Source organism: Antechinus flavipes, chromosome 2 (genome assembly GCF_016432865.1).
Source record: "Antechinus flavipes isolate AdamAnt ecotype Samford, QLD, Australia chromosome 2, AdamAnt_v2, whole genome shotgun sequence".
Lineage (NCBI taxonomy): Eukaryota > Metazoa > Chordata > Mammalia > Dasyuromorphia > Dasyuridae > Antechinus > Antechinus flavipes.
In genome coordinates this window covers 17,817,850-17,840,849 of record NC_067399.1, presented here as the reverse complement: position 1 = coordinate 17,840,849, position 23,000 = coordinate 17,817,850, and the positions used below count along the sequence as shown (strand labels likewise).

Genomic DNA, 23,000 nt, shown 5'->3' with positions numbered 1-23,000 from the left:
ACCATCGGGTCCTTCCGACTCCAGTTCTAGCTCCAATATCCTGCTCTTCCTGCCCCGCAAGCATTTACGCCTGCTCCAAATTCCTGTTTCCGGGAATGGCGCCGTCCCTGACACGGACATTAAAAGAGAGAGTAGTTCATTTGGAGTCAGAGAGTCCTGGGTGTGAATCCTGCCTCTTGTGTGTTAGATGAGACTTGATTCATCAGTCCCATTCAGTTCAGTCCAGTAGTTTTTATGTGCCAGGTGCTAAATGCTAGGGGTACAAAAATGACAGAACCAACTGAAGAACCCCAATAGTCCCGGCTTTAAGTCTCCCCCAGAGAGTTCACGTTCTGTTAGGAGAAAACGGGAACTAAATGGAAATGGTCTGAAATGTAATTTCTGGGAGGAGGGTACTTGTCTCTGTGTGAAGATCAAGAGAAACCTTTTTAGGCTGATTCTGGAAGGAAAGGGGGAAGCTAGAGGACTGGGGACATCACAAAGGCTGGAAGGAGAAATCGGCTGTACAGGAAAGGCTACAGGTGCACAGCAAAAAAGACTGCATTTGAAATCCCAACTGTGACCTTGGGCACAATCACCAGCCTCAGTTTCCTAGACTGTAAAACGGAGAGACTGGACTATAGGACCTTAGAGCAATCTCATCCATTATCCTAAAGAGGGATGGGCTGAACCAGCCTGGGAAGGGCCTTAAAAGCACACCTAAGGGAGGAGGAGTTGGCATTTTTATTTGATTTTATTTGTTTTAGTTTCCTCAAAGCAAGAAGGAACCAACTGTACATTCTCAAGAAGGGATGCGATGTTGTTCTGCTGTTTTTCCGTCACATCCAACTCTTTGTGACCCCCTTTGGGGTTTTCTTGGCAGAAATACCAGAATCATTTACTGTTTCAGCTCATTTTACAGATGAGGAAACTGAGGCAAAAGGGGGGACATGACTTGCCCAGGATCACACAGCTAGAAAGTATCTGAGGCCAGATTTGAACTCAGAAAGCTTTCTAACTCCAGATCCAGAACTCTATCCACTGCACTACCCAGCTGCCCGCGACACGGTCCCTTCTTAATCTAATTCTGTCAATTTACAATCCTCAGAATCAGTCAATATTTTCAGAATCATAATAAATGAATGGATTATTCTACTGTGATTCTTCTTCTGTCTCAGGGAATAGCAATCAATCAGTAAGCACCTACTGTGTGCCAGACACCATAAGAGGGGTTTCCTTTCAGTGTTGGGTGATATCCTTCTTTTTTGTTTTTCCCCATGTCCAGCAATCTACAATTACAATGCATCCCAAGACGTGGAGCTGTCTTTGCAGATCGGGGACACGGTCCACATTCTGGAGATGTACGAAGGTAAGGTTTTGCTGCCTGATGACAAAGGACTCTGGGAAGGGCGTATTTACTGATTAATCCTGGGCTTTCAGAAGTCGGCTGGCCTTTTCTCCTTCCAGAAATGTTGCAATCCCACACCAGGAAGGATTCGGGCTGTAAAACTTCATTCCTCCCTGCTTTTAGCCAGTCCAGCTGAGCAGTCCAAGGGATTCCTGATTCTATCTGTGTGGCTGCTGTATTTACAAAAGATAGCAGCCCCTGCTAGCCTTCGGAGCCTCCTGGATTTCTGATGAGGCTCCTGATTACCTCCTGGAGGTCAAAGGAACAACTCATTCCAGGCCATCCGGTCCGACCATTTTTCAGAGTAAGAAAGTGACAGCCCCAGAACTGAAATGATTCAACAGATAGAAAGCGATTGAGTCAGGATTTGAATCCAGTCCCTTTGGCCAGATAGAGTGGTCTTTCCTCTGTATCCTACTGTCTCCCTTTTTTGGTTCCTGGGGAAAAAATGGTGTTGGCCGGGCCTTTGGTGAGGAGCTCAGCTGGTGCTCAGCTGATGGATTTCCCAGCTTGTGGAGAATTAAAACCTCTCCTACTGGGTAGGATCCGCCAATGGCTCCAGGCTCCGAGAACCTGGGATTATCTTTGTTGCGGAGTCCTTGGATTAACAGAGCCTGCCCAATAAAGGTATGGCCCGACACCTGGGTGCAGGCAATGAGGAGGAGAAAGTTAGCTGCTCCTGAACCCGGGATCCATAGCTCTTGGGATCACATCTGGGAGTGGCTGAAAAAGAGCCACAGGTTCCCCAAAGGCTGCAGAAAAGGCTTTAAATGGTCTAAGTGTCCAAGTCCCTCCCTTCATCTGGCATGAGAGGCAAGAAGGTTTGTAGTAGTCTGAAAAACGGAGGTTCCTTGCTGGCTGTGGGGCCCTCAGTGTCTCTGAAGTTCATTTTTCTCATCTGTAATATGGGGACCATAATCCCCACTGTTCTGGAGATAAAACGAAATAATGTCATTAACGTGTTTTGTGGTACTCATTTAAATGGGAGCTGCTGGACCGCAAAGATCCGGATTCGTATCTTTCTTTAAACACTGAGTGACCAAGTGCAGGACACTTCATTTTCTCAGGGCCTTAGTTTCCTCACCTGTAAAATAAGGCACTTGGACCCTCTTCCCTCTGAGGTCCCTTGCAGCTCAGTACTTGAAAATCCCTTAATCTTCTTCTTTTCTTAGTTCAGTTAGAAAAAGCCCTGAAACAAGTTCCTTTTCTATTTGTTATTTTCTGAGCTGTAGCAGATGGAAAAAAAAAGAACTGTTTTGTGAATGGACAAAAGAATAGAGAAGCTCACTGAAAGCATCTCAAGGACAACTTTAATCACAGATAGGATAATGCTAATAGCCAGAATGATTATTTTAGTTCCAGGCTGGGAAAGGGGGGAGGCTGGGAAAGGAGGGGGTGTGCCATCTCTTTCTTTCTTTCTTTCTTTCTTTTTTCCTTCTTTCTTTCCTTCCTTCCTTCCTTTTTTTTTTCTTTCTTTCTTTCTTTTTTCCTTTTTTCTTTCTTTCCTTCCTTCCTTTCTTTTTCTTTCTTTCTTTCTTTTTCTCTCTCTTTCTTTCTTAAAACTTCCTTTCTCTTTCCTTCATTTCTTTCTTTCTTAAAGCTTCCTCCCTCCCTTCTTCCCTTCCTCCCTCTCTTCCTCCCTTCCTTCCTTTTTTCTTCCTTCCTTCCTTCCACACCACCTAGCTTTCCTGTGCCATCCATTTCTTTGTGGGCTTTGGATTTCCCCAGGATAATCAGGGCCCTTCTTGGGTCCATGGAATCCATAGGTACCCTGGAAAAAAGATCTCGTTAGCCAGAGGATAGGCAGAAAGAGTTTAGCCATAAAATATTAAATTGACTAAGGAGTTCCAGATGTGAGCTGAACCCCTTGGGTCATATTTATACTTTTCCTGTAACTCCAGAGAAGAGTGTCCTAATAGAATGAGGGGTAATGGCTTTGAAATCAGAAGTTTTGCGTTTGCTTCCTAATTTTAGGGTTTGAACAGGCAATTTACTCTCTAAAGGCCTGACTTCCAGCATTTTAAAAGTGATTCAGCATTGACTTGGGCTCTTCTATGTCTATAGACACTGTGATCCCAGAACTGCCCTCCTCCACAGTCATCCTTTTGCTCTAGCTCAGTCCCCAGGGGCACCTTGGGACAGGAATGACCTTTCTGAACATTCCTCAACTCTGAGCTAGTAAGCCTCAAGGCTCAAGGGAAAAGCTCAGACAGCCCCATAATTCTCCCACTGACCAGGAATCTAAATCTCTGAGAACTCCTGACAAAACTGAGGAAGCAAATTAAATGGCCAGGGGGATCTCGGGGAGACTGAAAAGTACGGTATCAACAGGAAGACACTGGAAAAAGAGATAGTTAATCAGAGTGAATCAGATCCATTTCTCATGGAGACTGGATTCCAGCTTGGGACCTTCACACTGAGAATTGCTGAGGGGAGTTTGTGGTCTCCTTAGGGTTTAGCAGGAATCGAGTAACTACCATTTCATGAAGCTGTGGGTGGGGGAAAGGAGAAGGAGGAGGCTAAATTCATATCAACCACCTCAGATTTTAGGAAGATGTACTCATAAGATAGGAGCCAGAGCAGGTAAAAGAACACTTTAAGAGAAGCTTCAAGATCAGAACAAATTGAAGGTAACTCTAAAGGCAACATGAAAAGGGAGATTCACATAAATACTTGCACTCATGCAATATTGAAAGCAAGTATTCCCTGTGAATAAGTTGATGATAAAAAATGACTGAGAGGAGGCAGAACGACTCAGCTTTAATATTGCCCAAATCTTCTTTGCCAGTGAGATTCAATAGAGAGTGTACTCAATTTGAATTGAGAAAGCTTTGCATTCAAATCCAGCCTCTATTTTTTTGTGTGTGACTTTGGGCAAGCTTTTGGACCTCCATTTCATTATTTGTAAGCTGTGGGGTTTGGATTCAATGGTCTCTGACGTCTCTTTCCACCCTAAATCTACTATCTTACAATCTTTGAAATTAGAATTAGGGAGAAAAAGAGAAATAAGAATAAGAGGAAACCAAATTGTTTAAAGACGAAATCCCAAGATACATGAGGAGATAGAAAGAGAGCAACCAGCTTTTCCTAGTGAGATTAAGGGGCTTGGATGAATTAGGCTGTACCAGGGGTCCTCAAACTAGGGCCGCGGGCCAGATGCAGCAGCTGAGGACGTTTATCCCCCTCCCCCAGGGCTATGAAGTTTCTTTATTTAAAGGCCCACAAAACAAAGTTTTTGTTTTTACTATAGTCCGGCCCTCCAACAGTCTGAGGGACAGTGAACTGGCCCTATTTAAAAAGTTTGAGGACCCCTGCAGCCAAATGTATATGAATGCTGAGCCCCTGTCCATCCATGATCACTGAAGGACCATGGAAAAAGGAAGAGCATTCTGGGAAAAGATCACAGTCCCAGTATTCAAAAAGGAGAAGATTGTATTTAAATATTATAAATTAGTCAACATGACTTGGACTCTTGGCAAGTCCTAAGACATATTAAAGAGACACTTTCTGAGTATGTAGAAAGGGAAGTAGCAGAGAGAGGCAGCATGAGTATATGACAAAGTATGTCAAGATTTGTCATTTCCTTAATTGACAAAGTTACTAGAACAGGAAGTTACTATAATAAACACAGCCTAGCTAGATTGTGGCAGAGCACCTGATAAAACTCCCAAGCTGTCCCTCTGAAAAGTCCAGAGGACTATTGATTAACTGACAGAGTGAAAGCCGTATTTGATACTGGTGAATGACTCAGCCCCAAGAGTAGTCGAAGTGGCTCAGAGACGGCTTTGAACATCTGGATGTCCCAGAGGTTTGTGCTGGCTGACATTTTTGTAATGGCTGAACCCAAAGCCCAGCTGACACTTTATCTGATTTTCAGATAACCTAGAACGATGGGATGGCACAATTAGCATCCAAACAATTTGTTTAGCTTAGAATGATGTCTTGCATAGAATTAAATTTAATAGAGATGCATAAATGTAATGAAAACATATGTAAATAAAGTCTTATACTTCTGTTAAAAATAATCAACTTCCCAAATACAAAATGGGGGAGGCGTGACTAAGCAACCATTCTTATGGGGAGAAAAAAACAAAAAACCTGAGTATTTTAGTAGATTGCAGATTTAAAATGAGTCAGTGTTATAATAAGTCAGTCAAGAGAGTTAGTGCCATTTTAGGCTTGGTGGAGGAAGAAGAGGTGATTTCCCATTATCCTCTTCCCTGGTCAGACAATTCTAGCGAATTGTGCTCAATTCTAGAGGTCAGCTAAGTGGCAACAGCAGGTAGAGGGCCAGGCTTGGAGTCAGGGAGATCTGAGTTCAAATCCAGCCTCAGACATTTACTTCTGGGCAAGTCATTTAACCATGTCTGCCTCCATTTCCTCATCTATAAAATGATCCAGATAAGAAATGGCAAACCACTCCAATATCTTTGTCAAGAAAGCCCCAAATGGGGTCAGGAAGAGTCAGATATAACTCAATTCTAGATGCCATGTTTTAGGAAAAACAGTGATGAACCAGCTGGATGGTGATTAGGGGAAGTCGACCAGACTGATAGCAGGAATTAAGACTTTTTTAGCCTGAAGAAGAGAAGATTTGGGGGAGGAGAGAGACAGGACAAAAAACTCTTTTTTAAAAAATCAGATAAAATGGCCATTTCCACATACACAGAAGAATATTGGCCCTGAAGCTGCAAATTTCTTTTTGTAGAGTTCATTGGTTTTCATAAGTATATGCCAAGGTCACCCTGCAGCTACATTCAAGTGTTTTAAAGGCTCCCAAGTGGAAGGAGGGTTAGATTTGTTCTTCTTGGCCGCAGAAGGCAGAAACGGGAGCAATGGAGGGAAGTGTTAGAGAGGAAAATTTGGATTTAGAAATGAAAGAAAAAGTTGCTCCTAATTTGAGCAATGGAAAAGTGGGATAGGCTGCCTTAGCAGGGTTAGGGAAGTGGGAAGAGGGAAACTATGGATTTGTATGCAAAATCTGAGTAAAGATCAATCTATGAATATTTGTTAAGCACTTATTAAGGCCCATGCATTGTGCTAAGTGCTAGGGGTACAAATAATGCAAAAAGTCCCTCCAGGAGCTTACAATCTAATGGGAGAAGGCAATAAACAAAAGGAGGCTGAAAAGTTCGGGTAGGGAGGGGGGGAGACAGAGACAGAAAGAGAGAGAGAGAGAGAGAGAGAGAGAGAGAAGAGAGAGAGAGAGAGAGAGAGAAGGAGGGAGGAAAGAAAAGAGGGAGGGAGGGGGAGAGAGAGAGAGAGAGAGAGGGAGGGGAAGAGAGAGAGAGAGAGAGAGAAGGAGGGAGGAAAGAAAAGAGGGAGGGAGGGGGAGAGAGAGAGAGAGAGAAAGAGGGAGGAAAGAAAGGAGGGAGGGGGAGAGAGAGAGAGAGAGAGAGAGAGAGAGAGAGAGAGAGAGAGAGAGAGAGATGGAAAAGTCAGAGTTTTATAGGGTCTCCAGATGAGAAATGAGATGGCTGGCTGAGTTGTGCTCTCTCCTTAAATGGAGGCTTTTCAGTTCCGAGCCCACCTTCCAGTCAGAGAGGCAGAGGCCAGTAAGAAATTGGAGGGACAAAGCTGATGAGATCTCACAGGAAGTTATCCCAACAGTGGGTGTCCTGGGGCATGGTGGAGTCAGACAGAGGAGTCCCAGGTGCCAAGTGACAAGGGAGGATTTTCTTGGATGTTGCAGAGAGAATTCTGGGCTGGGCAAACTTTGGTGCTCCGAGGACTCTGAGAGTCCAGGATTGTTTAAGAAGCATTATAAGGCAGCAAAAAAGAGTCAAAAGCTCAGTTTGAGCCAAGATCAGCAGGCGTAGCCTTCGTGTGTCTCTGTCTGACTCAGTTTACTTACCTGTAAAGGAGGCATGGCAATACCCTGAGTCCCCACATCATGACAAAAATGCTTGGAAGTGCTATGTAGAAGTGGGGAATTGTTAGAGAACCTGTGATGACCGCGTATTTAAAATCAGCCGGAGTCAGGAATTCAGGTTAAGGGAAAAATCTTCAATCTTTATTGAAGAGGTGAAGAAGGATTGTGATAGCAATATGGGCATCTGTGACAGGAAGCCAGCTAGCAGAGGGGGATTGGAGGTAAAGGGCGGTCCCAATAGCAATACGAGCAGCTGTGACAAAACGCCAGCCAGCAGTCTCTCCTTCCACTTCCCTTTCCTCTCCCCTGCCTCCACCCACCAAAATCGTCATTTCCTATACAACACATCAGGACTTGCACAGAGAGTGGGCGGGGGCCATTCTTTCTCCAAGCTTATATATTAATAGAGTGTGGTCCAATTACTATTTAGCCTCATGTGCTTGGGACCTCAGTGCATCAACTCTAGCCTCAGCCCATTACATCTCCCGCTTTCTTTTGTTTTAGAACACAGGTGATCATGCCATCCCTGACTCCTCAGGGAGGTCAGAGCCCCCAAGGGAAGGTGATCACACCCTCCCTGACTTCTCAGGAAGGGAGGTGAAAAGCACCAAAGGGAAGTGGGGGTTGCTAGCGGGTTTCTGGGCTGAAAGGTCTTATTAGAAACAGGTATGCACAAACCCATCAGCATGGGAGGTATTACACAAGCACATAGCAATAATGCAGAGGTTATTAGTGATGACCCTCCCTACAGTCAGTGCAGGCTTGATGTGGTGTAACAAACATGAATTGTACACGCAAGTAATGGTATAACAAACAATATAAATCAACATGGTGTTTTAAAAGATTGCCAGAAGTCCTAGAAGGAGAATATGTAAACAGCAGTCACACATACGCCTTCTTCAGCAGCCAAGAGATAGTCCAAAACCAATCTATTGTCCATTGCTTCACATATCAGGGAATCCAATGATCCCCCCAAGTTTTTGAAGTCCTGCAAAAGTCTTTTTATGTGTTAGGGAATCCAATGATTCCAGCAGATTTTGAAGTCCTGTAACGGTCTTATCATTTCTCAGAAAATCCAATGATTCCTGAGGGCTTTCAAGTCCTACAACAATCTTATCATGTCTCTGAGAATCCAATGATTCCTGAGAGTTTTCAAGTCCTACAAGGAGGATCAATAGCAGCTAAAGTTAATGCTGCCCCTATGAGATGGACTTTTGAAGGCAAAACAGGAGTTTTTACTCCTTTTATAGTTGAAAAAATACCCATCAATCTGTGGGGAAGAGACGTTTTATAGCAATTAGGGTTAAAAATGAGTACTTTGGTTTTTTAAGTAGGGCTACTGTTGAAGGCCTGCCAACACTTTCCCCTGTTCCTATCCAATGGAAAACAGATACACTGGTGTGGATAGAACAGTGGCCCTTAGGTAGCAATAAAATTCAGGCCTTATTAGATATAGTACAGGAGCAGCTTGAACAAGGGCATTTATAATCTTCTCTAAGTCCTTGGAATTCCCATGTTCATTGTAAAAAAGAAATCTGGAAAATGGAGGATGCTCACTGATTTAAGAAAAGTGAATGAACAGATGGAAACTATGGGAACTCTTCAGCCTGGATGTCCATCTCCTACTCAATTGCCTAGAGAGTGGCCTCTTTGGGTCATCGATATTAAGGATTGTTTCTATTCTATCCCTCAGGATAAAGAGGATATGAAAAGATTTGTCTTTTCAGTCCCCAGCGTTAACTTAGCTGAGCCTTATAAAAGATATGAATGGACAGTTTTGCCACAGGGAATGAAAAACAGTCCCACGTTGGGCGCCAAATGTGATGACCGCGTATTTAAAATCAGCCGGAGTCAGGAATTCAGGTTAAGGGAAAAATCTTCAATCTTTATTGAAGAGGTGAAGAAGGATTGCGATAGCAATATGGGCAGCTGCGACAGGAAGCCAGCTGGCAGAGGGGGATCGGAGGTGAAGGGCAGTCACGATAGCAATGCGAGCAGCTGTGACAAGAAACCAGCCAGCAGTCTCTCCTTCCCCTTCCTTTTCCACTCGCCTGCCTCTACCCACCAAAATCGTCATTTCCTATACAACACATCAGGACTTGCACAAAGAGTGGGTGGGGGCCATTCTTTCTCCAAGCATATATATTAATAGAGTATGGTCCGATTACTATTTAGCCTCACATGTTTGGGACCTCAATGCATCAACTCAAGCCTCAGCCCATTACAAGAACCAATGAACAACGGGGTCAAAAGCACTGTCTCTGCAGTCCATCCGGCTGGGTTCAATTCTCGCTTCTGTTGCTTCTTGACTCTGCATTCAATGCTCTGTCCTTCAGTTTTCTCATCTGAAAAATGAGAGATGTTGGGTTCAAAACCTGCTTCTGATGCTCAGTGGTAGTCTAGTGTTCGTATGATGCTTAAACAGTATTCTCTCATTTGAGCTTCACAATAAGCCTAGGGGGTGGGTACTGTGATTATCCCCATTTTATAGATTAGGAAACTAAGGCAGAGTTTAAGTGTTTTGTCCAGGGAATGTCCGAGGGCTGGATTTGAATTCGAGTCTTCCTTCAATGTTCTATCCACTACCTCACTAAGTCCATGGCGAGTCACTTCATCTCCCTGTTTTCTCATTTGTCAATGGTGGGATAATGGCCAGATGGTCTCTAAAGGACATTAGGCATATCATCCTATTATAATTAGGATGTGCCTGTGCCTCAATTTACACATTCTTAAAGTATTTCCTCTCCTTGTCTGTAAGTTTTAAGGCTTTTTCAGCAGTAGGAGTGAATGAGATGGGGCAAATTTTTATTTATTTTTTAGCTCTTTGATGTCTGCAGTGGGGTTTTTAGGATATGGTGTCACTCCAGAATCACAACCACTGTGTCAGATAGACATACCTATCTTTCAGATGAGGAAACTGAGACCGAATGAAAATCAAGTCATTTATCAATACAATGTCCGGAACAAGATTGAGACCCAGTTTTTCCTCACACTTTGTGATAGAAGAGGAATTTTCCAAGTAACAAAATATATTTTGGGATTGTGTATTAGAACATGGCAATGGGGGGAGTGGTTGGGACTATTTGGCCCTAGAAAGGCCCTTTGTAGAAAAAGCTCCCCTGTACTCCATGGGGTTATAGCCAGACTCCGCTCATAATGTGGTGGGTAGCCACCCTCTGCCCTATAAAAGAGTAAAAGATAAATTTACTGCACACACAACCAGCATCTCCCGGGGATGGAACAGAAAGCTCAGTGAGGGTAAAGAAGGAAAGCCAGGTTAGCCCTCTAAGCTAGGTGGGGCTGGGCTCCCTCCCTCCGGCCCCAGCACAGAGGGGCACTTGGTGTTCTTGGCTCCGCTGCCCCTCTCTTTCTGATTGCAGCTTCATGGGAATGAGTGATGTCAGGAGGACTTTGTCCACACAAAAAGAGCTCTGGAAATGCTGAGCCTGAGTTTGTTTGCAGTCTCTCCACCCACCAGCTATTTTCTTTTTGCTTTTATAAAACAAAAAAGGAAACTGAATGGAGGCCGGGAGAAGAGAGCTCACTAATGGACTTTGGGAGTAATCCTGGCAGGGTTTCCCGGCCCCCGGGACTCTCCCAGTGTCTTTCAGCTTCCTTTTAAACCTGCCTCTGGGGCTTCTCACTCTACACGCTGGGTCCCACCCTTCCTTTGGAACGGAGTGCATCATATCTCTGCCTCTCCTCCCTTGGGCAGTATAATTCCTTCTTCTCAGGTCTTTCTCATGAAGACCTATTCAATGTCCAAAAAAGAGCACTGGGCCCGCAGTGGGAAGCCCTGGCTTCGGATTTTGACTTTGATATTCCCTTATTGTGTGGCTTTGGGCAAGCGGATTCACTCCTGGGCCTCCATTCTTGCCCTTTTATAACAAAGGGGTTAGATTAGGTGATTTGGGTTCCCTTTAGCTTTAAATCTGTGATTAGGCGGTGCAGCGGATAGAGTGTCAAGCATGGAATGAAACAAATCCTTGTTCATATCTGGTCTCAAATACTTTCTCTGTGTTCCTCTGGGCCAAATCACTGAATCTCTCCTTGCCTCAGTTTCCTGAATTGTAAAATGAGGATAATAATAGCACTTGCTTCCCAGGGTTATCGTAAGAATCAATTGTGACAATAGTTGTGAAGACCTTGGCACAGTGCCCGGCACATAATTGGTGTTATGTAAATGCTAGTTATGATGATGATTAAATAGTAGGTACTATACCAATGTTAGCAAGGATGATTATTATTTGTTCTTATTGTCCTGTAATAGATTTATAGCAGAGATTTGCTATGATTTGCATGGACAGTCTGTAACATATAATCAACAAGAAATTCTGAAGAATAAAAAGAGTAAGGATGTCATTATAGAAAAATAAAACATTAATAACCAAAACAGGCTTCTTATCTGTCCTAATGGATAGAATGGTGAATTTAAAGTTAGAAGAACCTGGGCTCAAGTGCAGCCTCAGATACTTATTTATTAACTGTGTGACTCTGTCTACCTCAGTTTCTTCAACTGGACTTTTACACCCGTCTCTTAGGGTTGTTGTTTTAAGGATAAAATAGAGCACCTGATATAGTTCCTGGCACATAGTAGGTATTTAATAAATGCATGTTTCCTTCTCTCAAACAGTACAGCTGTCATATTATATCACCCTTAATGCCTTCTGGAGATTATCATCAGTTCATCCTAATACACATCTTATTTATATGTAGTCATTTCCATGTTGTCTCCATATTAAAATGTGAGCTCCTCAAGGGCGGGGACTGTCCTTATCTTTCTTTGTCTCCTCAGGACTAAACATCGGTCTTCTTAAACATGTACTAGATCAACCTATAGCTAGCACACAGTAGGCACTTAATATATGTTGATTTGATTTAACTGAACCATAGTGTGCTGTCATTTAACCTCCTAGAAATAATGTGGCATAGTGGATAGAGAGACCGATTTGAAATGAGGGAGACCTGAGTTTGAATCCTGCCTTAGAAAATTAGTAGCTGTGTGAACCTGGGGAAATCACTTCTCTGGACCTCAGTTTCCTCATCTGTAAAAGAAAACTAGACTCTGACTCCAAAGGTAGCTTTCAGTTCTAAGTCTATAATCCTATGATAATGTGTTAAGGGGGAAAAGATCACAGGTAGTCAACCCATATATTCTACTTTATTTTTGTGATCATATAAGAAATTAAAGAAGTCCCCCAAATGCGGGTGAACCCCCAGTATGTTCCCCTATTATGAATTTGTGGGAGGATGTGAAGCTGCATGGGATGATCAGGCATCCTCCATGAAAGAAACTGTGGAATAATCAATGAGATCACAGATCTGTTGGATTTTTGAGCCTAGATCCTCATCTCTCTACCTGTGGAGAGTTTCAGTGTCTTATAGTGAAATTTCCAAGTTGGTTTGAATGGGAGAAGTTGGGTTCAGGTTGGCTCTCCTTGGTCCTGATTAGCCTGCTGCCTGAGCCAAGCTTTCCTGGCCAAATAAGAACCGTGACTGGGGACGTACTGGCAAGAAATGGACGACTGTTTTCTTCTCCCCAGACTTCCCTGAAAGCATCATTCTCTAGCCTTGGAATTTTTAAACACCACTTCCAATTCTCTGATAGGAAGAGTTTCTGTTTTTGTTTTTGTATCTTCGGTGCCTAGTATGGTATTGAGCACATAATTGGTGCTTAATAATTGCATGATTCATTGGCCAGTTTCCTAGACTCAGACTTTTCCCTCCCCTTTGAACTGGGATTAGGTTAGTCCTTAACCTTGATTCTATCTGGTCACATTCAAGTCCTACCCAGAATTCTTAGGCACCTCTGCTCTTTGGTTTCCTCCTTTGTCACCGAATAGTTCATTCATAAGGTGATTGGGGAAACCTGGGGAATAAATACATACTTGACCTTTAACGATGTTCTCAAGGAATTGCTGTCCTAGGAATCTTTCTCAAGAAAATTGAAAGCCAGAGTGCAGAGAACTTTCTCACTTCTTTTTTTGGAGGTGTGTATGTGGGGGAGGGGGAGAAAAAGGGGGAGTTTGAGTCATCTTTCCTGCCTTTAGCTGTGAGCAGTTAGATGCCCTGCGGAGCTCTTCCTCACCTCTGACTCACTAGTAAGATCATGGATCGGGAAGCAGATAACCAGAGGTAGAATTCTTGAGCTCTATAACTTTGGGTAGGGCAGCTCACCCCTTTCTGGGCTGGAGTTTTTTCTCTCTAAAATGAGAAAACTGGATTTAATGAATAAATGGCAGTTTTTCCCTTAGAAAGTAATCTTCTTGTGAGATTATGGCTCCAGCACTTAGCACATAGTAGGTATTTAATTAAAAAAAAATAAAGTTTAATAAATTATTTAATTTCTGGATTTACTGATGGATGGATGGGTGGATGGTAGAATGAATGAAAAAAAATGAACCTATCCCCTTAGAATGTAAACTGTTTGAAAGTAAACATTTTATTTTCATTTTGTCTCACACATAGTGGACGCTAAATAAAAAATTCTTGTTGGATTTTTTAGTGTCTTGTTGAAGGCTGTTGTAATGAAACCCAAGCTCTGGCTTGTCTTGCCAAACTAGAAAGACTTCAAGGATGAATAGGACTCTATTCTCCAAGGGGCAGCCTAACTCAGTTTATCTTAGAGATAAAAATGCCTTGTTGGAGATAAAAGCAAATCTTGTTTCTAAGATAACAAGATCATATCATGAGTTGAAAGGAACCTTGGGGGCCATCGAATGTCACCCATTCATTTTTACCAAGAATACAGTGAGAATTAGAGAAGTTTAAATGATTGACCTCGAGAGACCGGGCCATGTATCCTAGTTGAGATTTGGAGCCAATCTTGTTGACTGCAAATCCAGAGTTTTATCCAGGATAGTCCCACTGCCTTTATTTTGGGCACAGTAGAGTCCTGAAGACTATACTGAGTTATAGAGGAATTGATTTTAGCCTGACTGGATGAATATATAGACAGAGATCATAGATCTTTGAGCTGTTGAAATTTCAGGAAGAATTTTAACTTCTTGGAGGTAGAGTGGGGCAGTGGATAGAGTGAAGAATCTGGATAGAGCTTAGATTCAATGCTGAATCTGAGAGGGATTCAGAGCCTCCCAGTCTGAGAAAGAGAAGGTGTATGTGGCTCTGTGTGTGTGTGTGTGTGTGTGTGTGTGTGTGTGTGTCTGTGTGTGTGTATGTGTGTATGATGCATTATTATTTATAAATATCTATTTTCAATTTCCTCTGATATATTGGAAGTTCCTGATTCTGTGTGTGTGTGTTTTCTATATCTGTATTATTTGTAAGTAAATACAGATATTTCTCATGAGTATTTAATACATGAAAATAGACATATATTACATGTAATAAATATGTATGATGCGTTATTATTTATAAATATATATTTTCAGTTTCCTCTGATAGAGTGTAAGTTCCTGATTCTCTGTGTGTGTGTGTGTGTGTGTGTGTGTGTGTGTGTGTGTGTGTGTGTGTGTAAAGCTTTTGTGGAGGGGAGCAAGATTTCTGGCTTCTTTGGTATAGGGAACTTCAGTGAGAAATAAAATAAAAAAATAAAAAATATTCACTAGACTTTGACAGAAAATGCCATCTGCATCCAGAAAAAGAATTAAGGAGACTGAATATAAATCAATACCTGTTATATTCACTTCTTTTCTCCTTTTTTTTCCTCTCTCCCATGGTTTTTTTCCTTTTGCTCTGATTTTTCTCTCTCAACATGATTCATTAAGCAATGTGTGTTAAAAATAATGTGCTAAAAATAAATGAAAAGCAAAAAGAGAAATGAAATAAAAATAGCTAATATTTATATAAAGCTTTAAGATTTGCAACACACAATTTACTCATCTTTATCTGTTTCTCTGACTATATTTATCTATGTATCGTCTACCATCTCTTTTGATAGTTACTTATTTTGTGGCCCTATAACTGTTTCCGTTTCACCATGAAGGGAACTGTTTCCATTTCGCATGAAATGCCTTGCCCAAGGTCGCCCAGCTGCTGTAAAGGTCTCATGGCAGAGATTCAAACTCAGATCCTCCTGACTCCAAGTTCAACTTCACGCTTCTTCTCCCAACTACGTAACAGCACCTGCTTTGCAGCCTAGAGCTTTGGGAGGCCTTTGACAAAGGGAGAGTGTTTCTTAGGGTTGCATAGCTGGTATGTGACCAAGGTGGGACTTGAACCCAGAGCCTCCTAATTGCAGGGCAAGTTTACTGTCCTCCGGGACACATTACTGATCATTATCAACAGTAACTTAGAAGGTGACGTGTTGTTTTTCCTAATAGAACTCCAGCTATAAGGGCTGGAGCTGTTTTTTTTAGTCGTCATTCCCCCAAAGTCCGGCACGTACAAACACCTGCCAAATGTCGCTGACCTGAAAGCAACCTGGATTTTGGTGACAGAAAAGGCGAGACACTTTTTCCATCTCCCTTGAATACAAATCAGTTTGTTGTTCAGTTCTTGGCCGGGAGGTGCTCGGGTGCTTCCCACATCTGTCTGACCTTCACCTGAGGTCCCGCCTGTCAGCTGGTTCTCGTCAGAACAGCTCCGGTCGCTGATGTGGGGGTTCTGAGGGATGTGGGGGCAGGAGGAGTGTGTTTATAAGAGAGCTTAATCAAAAATGGCACCGGCGTGCTGCAGCCTCCTCTCCCGGCTGACCTCGTGAAAAAGAGACGTGACTTTTCTGGTCGTGATGCTGGGAATTGGAACTTTCCAACTCAGAGAGGAAGAGAGACGGACAGAGACAGAGACAGAGATAGCTAGAAACAAAGAGATGAGACAGATTGATAACTACAGAGGTAGATGGATGGATGGCGACAGAGGAGGGAGATTGACTGGAAGATGGATGGATGGTCGGATAGGTAGATACAGAAATCCAGAGATAGAGATGGATGGAGGGAGATTGAAACAAAGATAGAAAAAGAAATCCAGGCAGAGATTGCCGGATAGAGACAGATAGATAATGGATAGAGATAGAGACAAAGACAAACAGAGACAAGGCAGACAGAAAACGAGAGAGAGAGAGAGAGAGAGAGAGAGAGAGAGAGAGAGAGAAGAAAGAGGAGAAAGAAAGGAGAGAGAGAGAGGAGAAAGAGAGGAGAGAGAGAGAGAAAGGAGAAAGAAATGAGAGAGAGAGGAGAGAGAGAGAGAGAGGAGAAAGAGAGGAAAGAGAGAGAAGGAAGAGAAGAGAGAGAAGAGAGGAGAAAGGAGAAAGAAAGGAGAGAGAAAGGGAGAGTAAAAAGAGAGAAGAGAGAGAGGAGAAAGAAAAAAGAGAGAGAGGAGAAAAAGGAGAAAGAGAAGAGAAGAGAAAAGAAGAGAAGAGAAGAGAAGAGAAGAGAAGAGAAGAGAAGAGAAGAGAAGAGAAGAGAAGAGAAGAGAAGAGAAGAGAAGAGAAGAGAAGAGAAGAGAAGAGAAGAGAGCACCCTTGGGATATAAAGAGGTAGAATGACTTGTTTGATCAAGCTTCCATTGTCAAGATAGTCCAGATAGAAGGCTTGAATCCAGTTTCTCCTCCTTCTGAGGCACTGTTTTATCTCATATATTCATTTACTTATTTGTTTGTTTGTTTACTCAATGTAAACATTGTTTTCCCCCTAGAGAACATAACCTTCTAGAGGTTAACAAGGTTTCCTTCTTTTTCCCCTCTGTATTCCCAGAAGCTAGCATATTGTTTTTGCTTGTTTTTCTCCAAACTTCATCAGTGTAGTGAACTTGCAAATGAGAAAACTCCCAATACAGACTGGTATTTGTTCTGAAACCTTTGGGCTTCCAGGTTGCTTGGGGCATGATGATAAAGTGACTTGTCCAAGATCATACAACCTATAGGGGTCAGAAGCCGATTTTTCTGATTCCCAGCCTGTTCACGTGCTGGGCTGGGCTGCCTCTCAGTAAGTGCTTGGTGCAGACACATACCTGTTGGCTCATTTGAGTAGAATGTGTGTGTTAAGTCTTTACCAGAAGAAAATACGGTGGTGGCGGAGTGTTAGGGTATTAGATGTGGTTTTTAAAGGAAAAGGTTATTAACCATTTATGTGCCCTGGACTCCACTGGCAAACTGGTAAAGCCTCTTATGTTCCTTATTACCTAAAATAAAATACATAGGATTACAACTGACATCAGTGATATTTATAATAATGAGCTAAGACAGGATTCAAATCCATTTCCTTTGACTTGGAATCCAGTTTTCTGCCGGGTGGTTTAGTGGAAAGCGTGGCCTTTGTAGTCTTGGATTCAAATCCTGTCTCACTCTCTCTGTGACTTTAGGCAGCAGATCACGCAATCTCTTTGTATGTCCCTTGGTTCATCTGTAACATCAGGCAGTCAGCAAGCATTGATTAAGCATTTATGGGCCAAAGAACAGACTTTAAAGATACAAAAATGGGGAAAGGGAAACGTGGTCCCTGGGCTCAAGGATCTCACATTTTATTCAGAAAGATAACATAGAAATAACCAGGTCCACGAAGCCATTCCCAGTGCAAATGGAAAGGGATCTCGTTAGGGAAGTGCTAGCTTTGGGAGGTGGGATGAGGTAGCGGGGGGCGGGGGCACAGAGAGCTGGGAAAGGCCTCCAGTCCAAGCTGGGTTTTGAGCTGAGAAGTCAAGAGGTCCCCGTGATTTGATGGGCCTCCAAGAACTCTTCTTTTCCTTCTACCATTATAGTACCTTTCCTACCTCAACATTATCAAGCATTTGTGGAACATTGTTCCCATGGCCAGTACTGGAAGGACTTTTGGATTCCATCACAGAAAGCCAAGTCTGGTTTATATATTTTGCATGTGGTTATAAAACCCTAATGTCCGTCCCGATGTTTACATCTAGACATTTAGGACAGAACAATGACCACGGTATAAATTAGGAAGCAAAATCATGGCTCATCTCCAGCCACCTCGTTCCTTTCCCAAGTCACGGTAGCCATTTCTCTCAAGGTTCTGTCCTTGAATCTTGCTCGGTGTCCAGGAGTCGTCTCTGGAGGCAGAAATGGAGAACACACAAGAAGCTCTTATTTCAGGGAGTAATCTCATTTCCAGATTAAATCCTCCCTTGGAAATTCCTAATCTGGTTTGAGATAACCTGCATTAGTTATCTTTCTGAATCTTCATATTTTCCAGATTGAATCTTTTTTTTTTTTAAGCTTCTCATTAATCAGACTCTCCTCCCTAGAATTTCCTCCTGACCTCCTACTCATCACCATCTGATTTTTCCCTCATGTGGCTATTTCTTTCCTTACTTTGAACTTTTTCATAAAGGATTCTTTTTATAATAAATATATTAAAATTTTCAATTAAGGAGCAGTTATTTTTTTCTTCCTCCCACATCCCCTGCCATTTAAAAAAAGATAAGCAAAACACTTGTATTAAACATGTATAATCAAACTAAACAAATCCCCAATTTGGCCATGTTTAAGGAACTTCCCATAAACCATTGTTTGTTTTTGTTTTTTTTTTTTTTCTGGTGGGACCCAAAGTGACTTTTAACTAGAGAGTCCTCGAAAGGACTTCATCCTATTGAAGAGGCAATCCACTATAATGGGGAGAGGCAGTATGATGCAAACCTCCATGAAAGCTGAAACTCAGCTGGGGTTTTTCTCCATTTCCACTTGGTTTGGGACTTCTCTGTCACACACCGTGAATGACTTCCTTAAAGCACTTTTGTTCCCTTTTCTCAGATCGTGAAGGGCTCTCAGTGCCAAACCCAAGAGTCTGCATTTTATCTGGAATATATCAGAGAACCTCTGAAGAGCTTTGAGGGGAGGAGGGACTTTCTCAGATCTGTGCTTCAGAAATCTTACTGTAGTAGGTATAAGTAAGATAGTTTGTACAGGGATGTGGGGAGAGCCATTAAAATACTATTGCAACACTGGTGGACCTGGCGATCTTCAGCAATGAGATGAACCAAATCAGTTCCAATGGAGCAGGAATGAACTGAACCAGCTACACCCAGTGAAACAACTCTGGGAGATGACTATGAACCACTACATAGAATTTCCAATCCCTCTATTTTTGTCCACCTGCATTTTGGATTCCTTCATGGGCTAATTGTACACTATTTCAGAATCCGATTCTTCTTGTACAGCAAAATAACTGTTTGGACATGTATACATATATTGTATTTAATTTATATTTTAACATATTTAACATGTATTGGTCATCCTGCCATCTAGGGGAGGGAGTGGGGGGAAGGAGGGAAAAAGTTGAAACAAAAGTTTTTGCAATTGTCAGTGCTGTAAAATTACCCATGCATATTCTTGTAAATAAAAAGCTATAAAATGAAAAAAAAAAAGAATTTTCAGGATCAAGGATTCTAGACATACTCTTGTAGCACTGAATTTGGAGTGAGTGTGCCTGGAGTTTATGTACTTTAAGTAAACCAGTGAACAGCTCTGAAAAAAAAAAACTATTTCAACAGTCCAGAGTCTGAATTTGAGTGGTGGTTATCTGAGTCGTGAGAAGGGGACAGAATCAGAGGCAGAATGATTAGATATGGCCATTGATTGTCTGGGGAAGACTGGTAAGGGAAAGGGTTAGAGTTAAGATCCCAGAGTTTTCTATCTGAGTCCTATAATAAGTGGAGGAGGGGCAGTTTTAGGGAGAAAAGATTCATGCTTTTTTGGGCCTTTTTAGGAGCTGTTTAGATATGTAGATTTGAGAATCATTTACCTAGAAATAATAATTGAATCCATGGGAAACAATGAGATCACCTAGAAAGATTTAGGAAATTGCTCTAGATCATACTCATATATACACAGGTGGTAAGATATAAATGGTCATTCATTAATGGAGACTAAGAAGAGATTCCTCTGGAGTACTCAGAGAAAACAATGTCATGAGGCTCCAGGATGGAGGAGCAGGATGGTCAAACTCCCTTTTCCAAAGCAGGTGGGCTCTTGCTTTTTAACTTTTAGTTTGAGGAGTTGTCTAGGTGGCCCATAAGGTTCAGTGACTGGTCCAGGGTCACACAGCCGGCAAATGTCAGAGGCACTCATGAATTCAAAGCTTCTAGACCCAAGGCCTGATTTCCAGATGCCACTTCAGGCTCTGCCTTACTCCCACCCCCTCAAAATTCCCTTTTGGGGAATATCTAGCTTCGGCTTAAAGACTTCCAGCATTGGGAAACCAGCATTGCCTCTCTGTAAGTCACTCATTTCCTCTGGGAAAAAGTAGAACACATATCCCTCTTCCACACGAAGACTCTCCTTCTCATTTTCTTCTACCCTTTCTCATATGGCCCACTCTGGGCCCTTCAACCTCTTCATTGGTTTTCTCTGGACACCCTTCAGTGATCAATATCCTTCCTAAACTGGCTACTACAACCAGTGCTCCAGGCGGGGGCTCAACAGAACAGGGCCAGTAGGAGCCACCTCCCAATTTCAGGAAGTTCTTGACTCCTAGCCAATGAGCCCCTAAATCTTGTCTCTCTGTACAGCTCTCCTGTTTGCCCCCTTTCTTCCAGCCTTCGGCCTCTTTTCATGGAACTGGTGCAGCAGACTCCTAAATGATCCTCCTTCCTCGAGTGCTTCCTTTTCTAAAGTGTTTTAGATAAAGTGGCCATCAAAGCCATCTCACACCTAAAATGTGCACGGAGCCTCCTTATTTCCTCCAGTATAAAATACAAATTACTTACCTTAAAACCCTTCCTAGTTTAGTTTATTTCAAATGATTCCCTTTGACCTACTTTATATCCCAACAAAAGTTGTTCCAATCTGAAATTCAGCATTCTTTCTCAAGCCTTTGTGCCCCCGTGTCTGGAAAGCAGACCCCTCCTCCCCTTCCTCTCAAATACTATGCTTCTGTGAAGCTAAATGGATGAACGATGACGGTTCTATCCTGGACCCCCCCTTCTAACTTGGTGACTTTATTTACTTCCATGATTTCCATGACCCTCTCCATGCAGAGGACTCCAAGATCTCCACATATAACCTTAGTCTCTTCCTGAACCCCCATCTCATAATCCCAGTTGATGCTACCGATGATGGAAATTCGGTGCCGTCTCCGTCGCCCCCCTCTCCCGCCCCCACAGCTGCAGCCCCTCGGGGGGAGAGGGCTCATGGGATTACCTCCGTGGCTCCTTGCCACCAGACCCCTTGCGCATGTTTATCTTACTTTCACTGGCTTGGGGAAGGATTGTTTAGAACATCCTTCAACAGCTTCTGTTCCAGCTGAGAACGCTGGATGGGAACGGCTGGCTTTTGTTATTCTCAGGGCGGCGTGACGGATCGGAGCTCTTCCCGCAGACATGGCGGGAACCGTCAATATCATCGACCCTGTACCATGTGCCCAACTGAACGTAAATCAAATACGTGGCATTTAGGTCTGGCCACTTGGAACTGGGAATGCTGGGAACACATTATCTCATTTGCAATGCACAGCAACCCTGTGAAGTAGTTACTATGGATATTATTATCTCTGGTTTACCAAAGGGGAAGTGGGACACAGAAGACGTGGAAGAACTTTTCCTGTTCACACAGCTAGTCCAGGACAATAAAGGCAGGTTTGAATTTGTCTGGCCCTGCCTCCCGAGCTCAGCTTTCTGTCCGTTAGGACGTGCTGCCTTTCTGCCAGAGTTCATCAGATCAATGAATGAAAAACTTATTATTTATTAAGGGCTCTCAAGTGCTAAGTATTTGAGATAAAAGGGGAAGAGAAGACAGAACAGGGATGTTTGATGGTCTCATCAGCTCCCATAAATTTAATTATCAGTTCACTATAATTGATTCTCAAATCTACTTGTCTAGCCCTAAATTCTCTACTTGCCCATCTGCTAGATGTCCAGTTACGAGTTCAAAATGGAGCTCATTATCTTCCCCCCACTCCAACCCTTTGCCTTTCAGACTTCCTTCCTCATTATTGCCAAAAGCACCATTATCCTTCAAGTGCTCTGCACCCCCAACCTAGATGTTGACTCTCTAACCCCAGCCCCCCCGTGTCCAAGCTGTTGCCAAAGGCCGTTGATTTCAGCTTTGGGACATCTTCTCGATGTGTCCCCTCTCTCCTAGGCTGCTGCCGTCACTCTAACCCACTTGACGAGGCCGTTCCTGCTCTTCTCCAGTACCAGGGGAGAGGGAGCCAGTCTAACCTATCTGTGAGTGGGGAATACCGGGACTCTTGTACGCCTCCTGAGCCTGTGACTGAGCTGTGTGATTCTGGACGAGTTCCCAGGGTTCACTCTTGGCAACTCAATAAATGTTAGCTGCCCTGAGGTTACTGGCACTAAGAAGCTGGAGGGAAAGAATGAATGAATGGATAAATGAATCGATGAAAATTCATTTATTAAGCACCTGCTGTGTACCAAGCACTGTCTTAGGTGCTGAAGATATAAATACTGACTGAGGAAAAAACTTTACCGACAGGACAAGACGATACATATAGGGAGTGACGGTTAGGGAGGAAGCACGTATAGGGAGGTATGGGCAGTGGAGCTATGGGAGAATTGATTGATGTCTCTTTTTCAGAAGCATTGGTGTTTTGAAATGATTACCATTTCCCAGAGCAAGAGGAGAACTGTAGGAGCGGGAGTAGGGTGGGGAGCATGATGATGATGGCATTTGTATGCAAGGGAAGGGAAGATGGCTAGATACAAAGATTCTGACTGCTTGTTTTCCCTTCCAAGGACAATGATCTTTTCATAGGAAAGATTTCTGGGAAAAATGGCTTTTAAGGAATGGAAACCACAGATAATCTGCTAGAAGGTCAGACGGCATCTGGCTGCCCTCACTGAGTTCAGATCATGATACTGTTTTCAGGACGA

The 23,000-nt window shown here is 42.9% G+C and overlaps 1 protein-coding gene across 1 annotated transcript in view; it reads left to right on the top strand.

The window, feature by feature from the left end:
• Positions 1 to 23,000, top strand: part of DOCK5 (dedicator of cytokinesis 5) — a 238,954-nt gene that overhangs the window by 62,001 nt on the left and 153,953 nt on the right. The window contains exon 2 of the mRNA XM_051974162.1: positions 1,265 to 1,348. Coding sequence (XP_051830122.1) covers positions 1,265 to 1,348 — 84 coding nt within the window. The remainder of the gene's footprint in view (positions 1 to 1,264; positions 1,349 to 23,000) is intronic.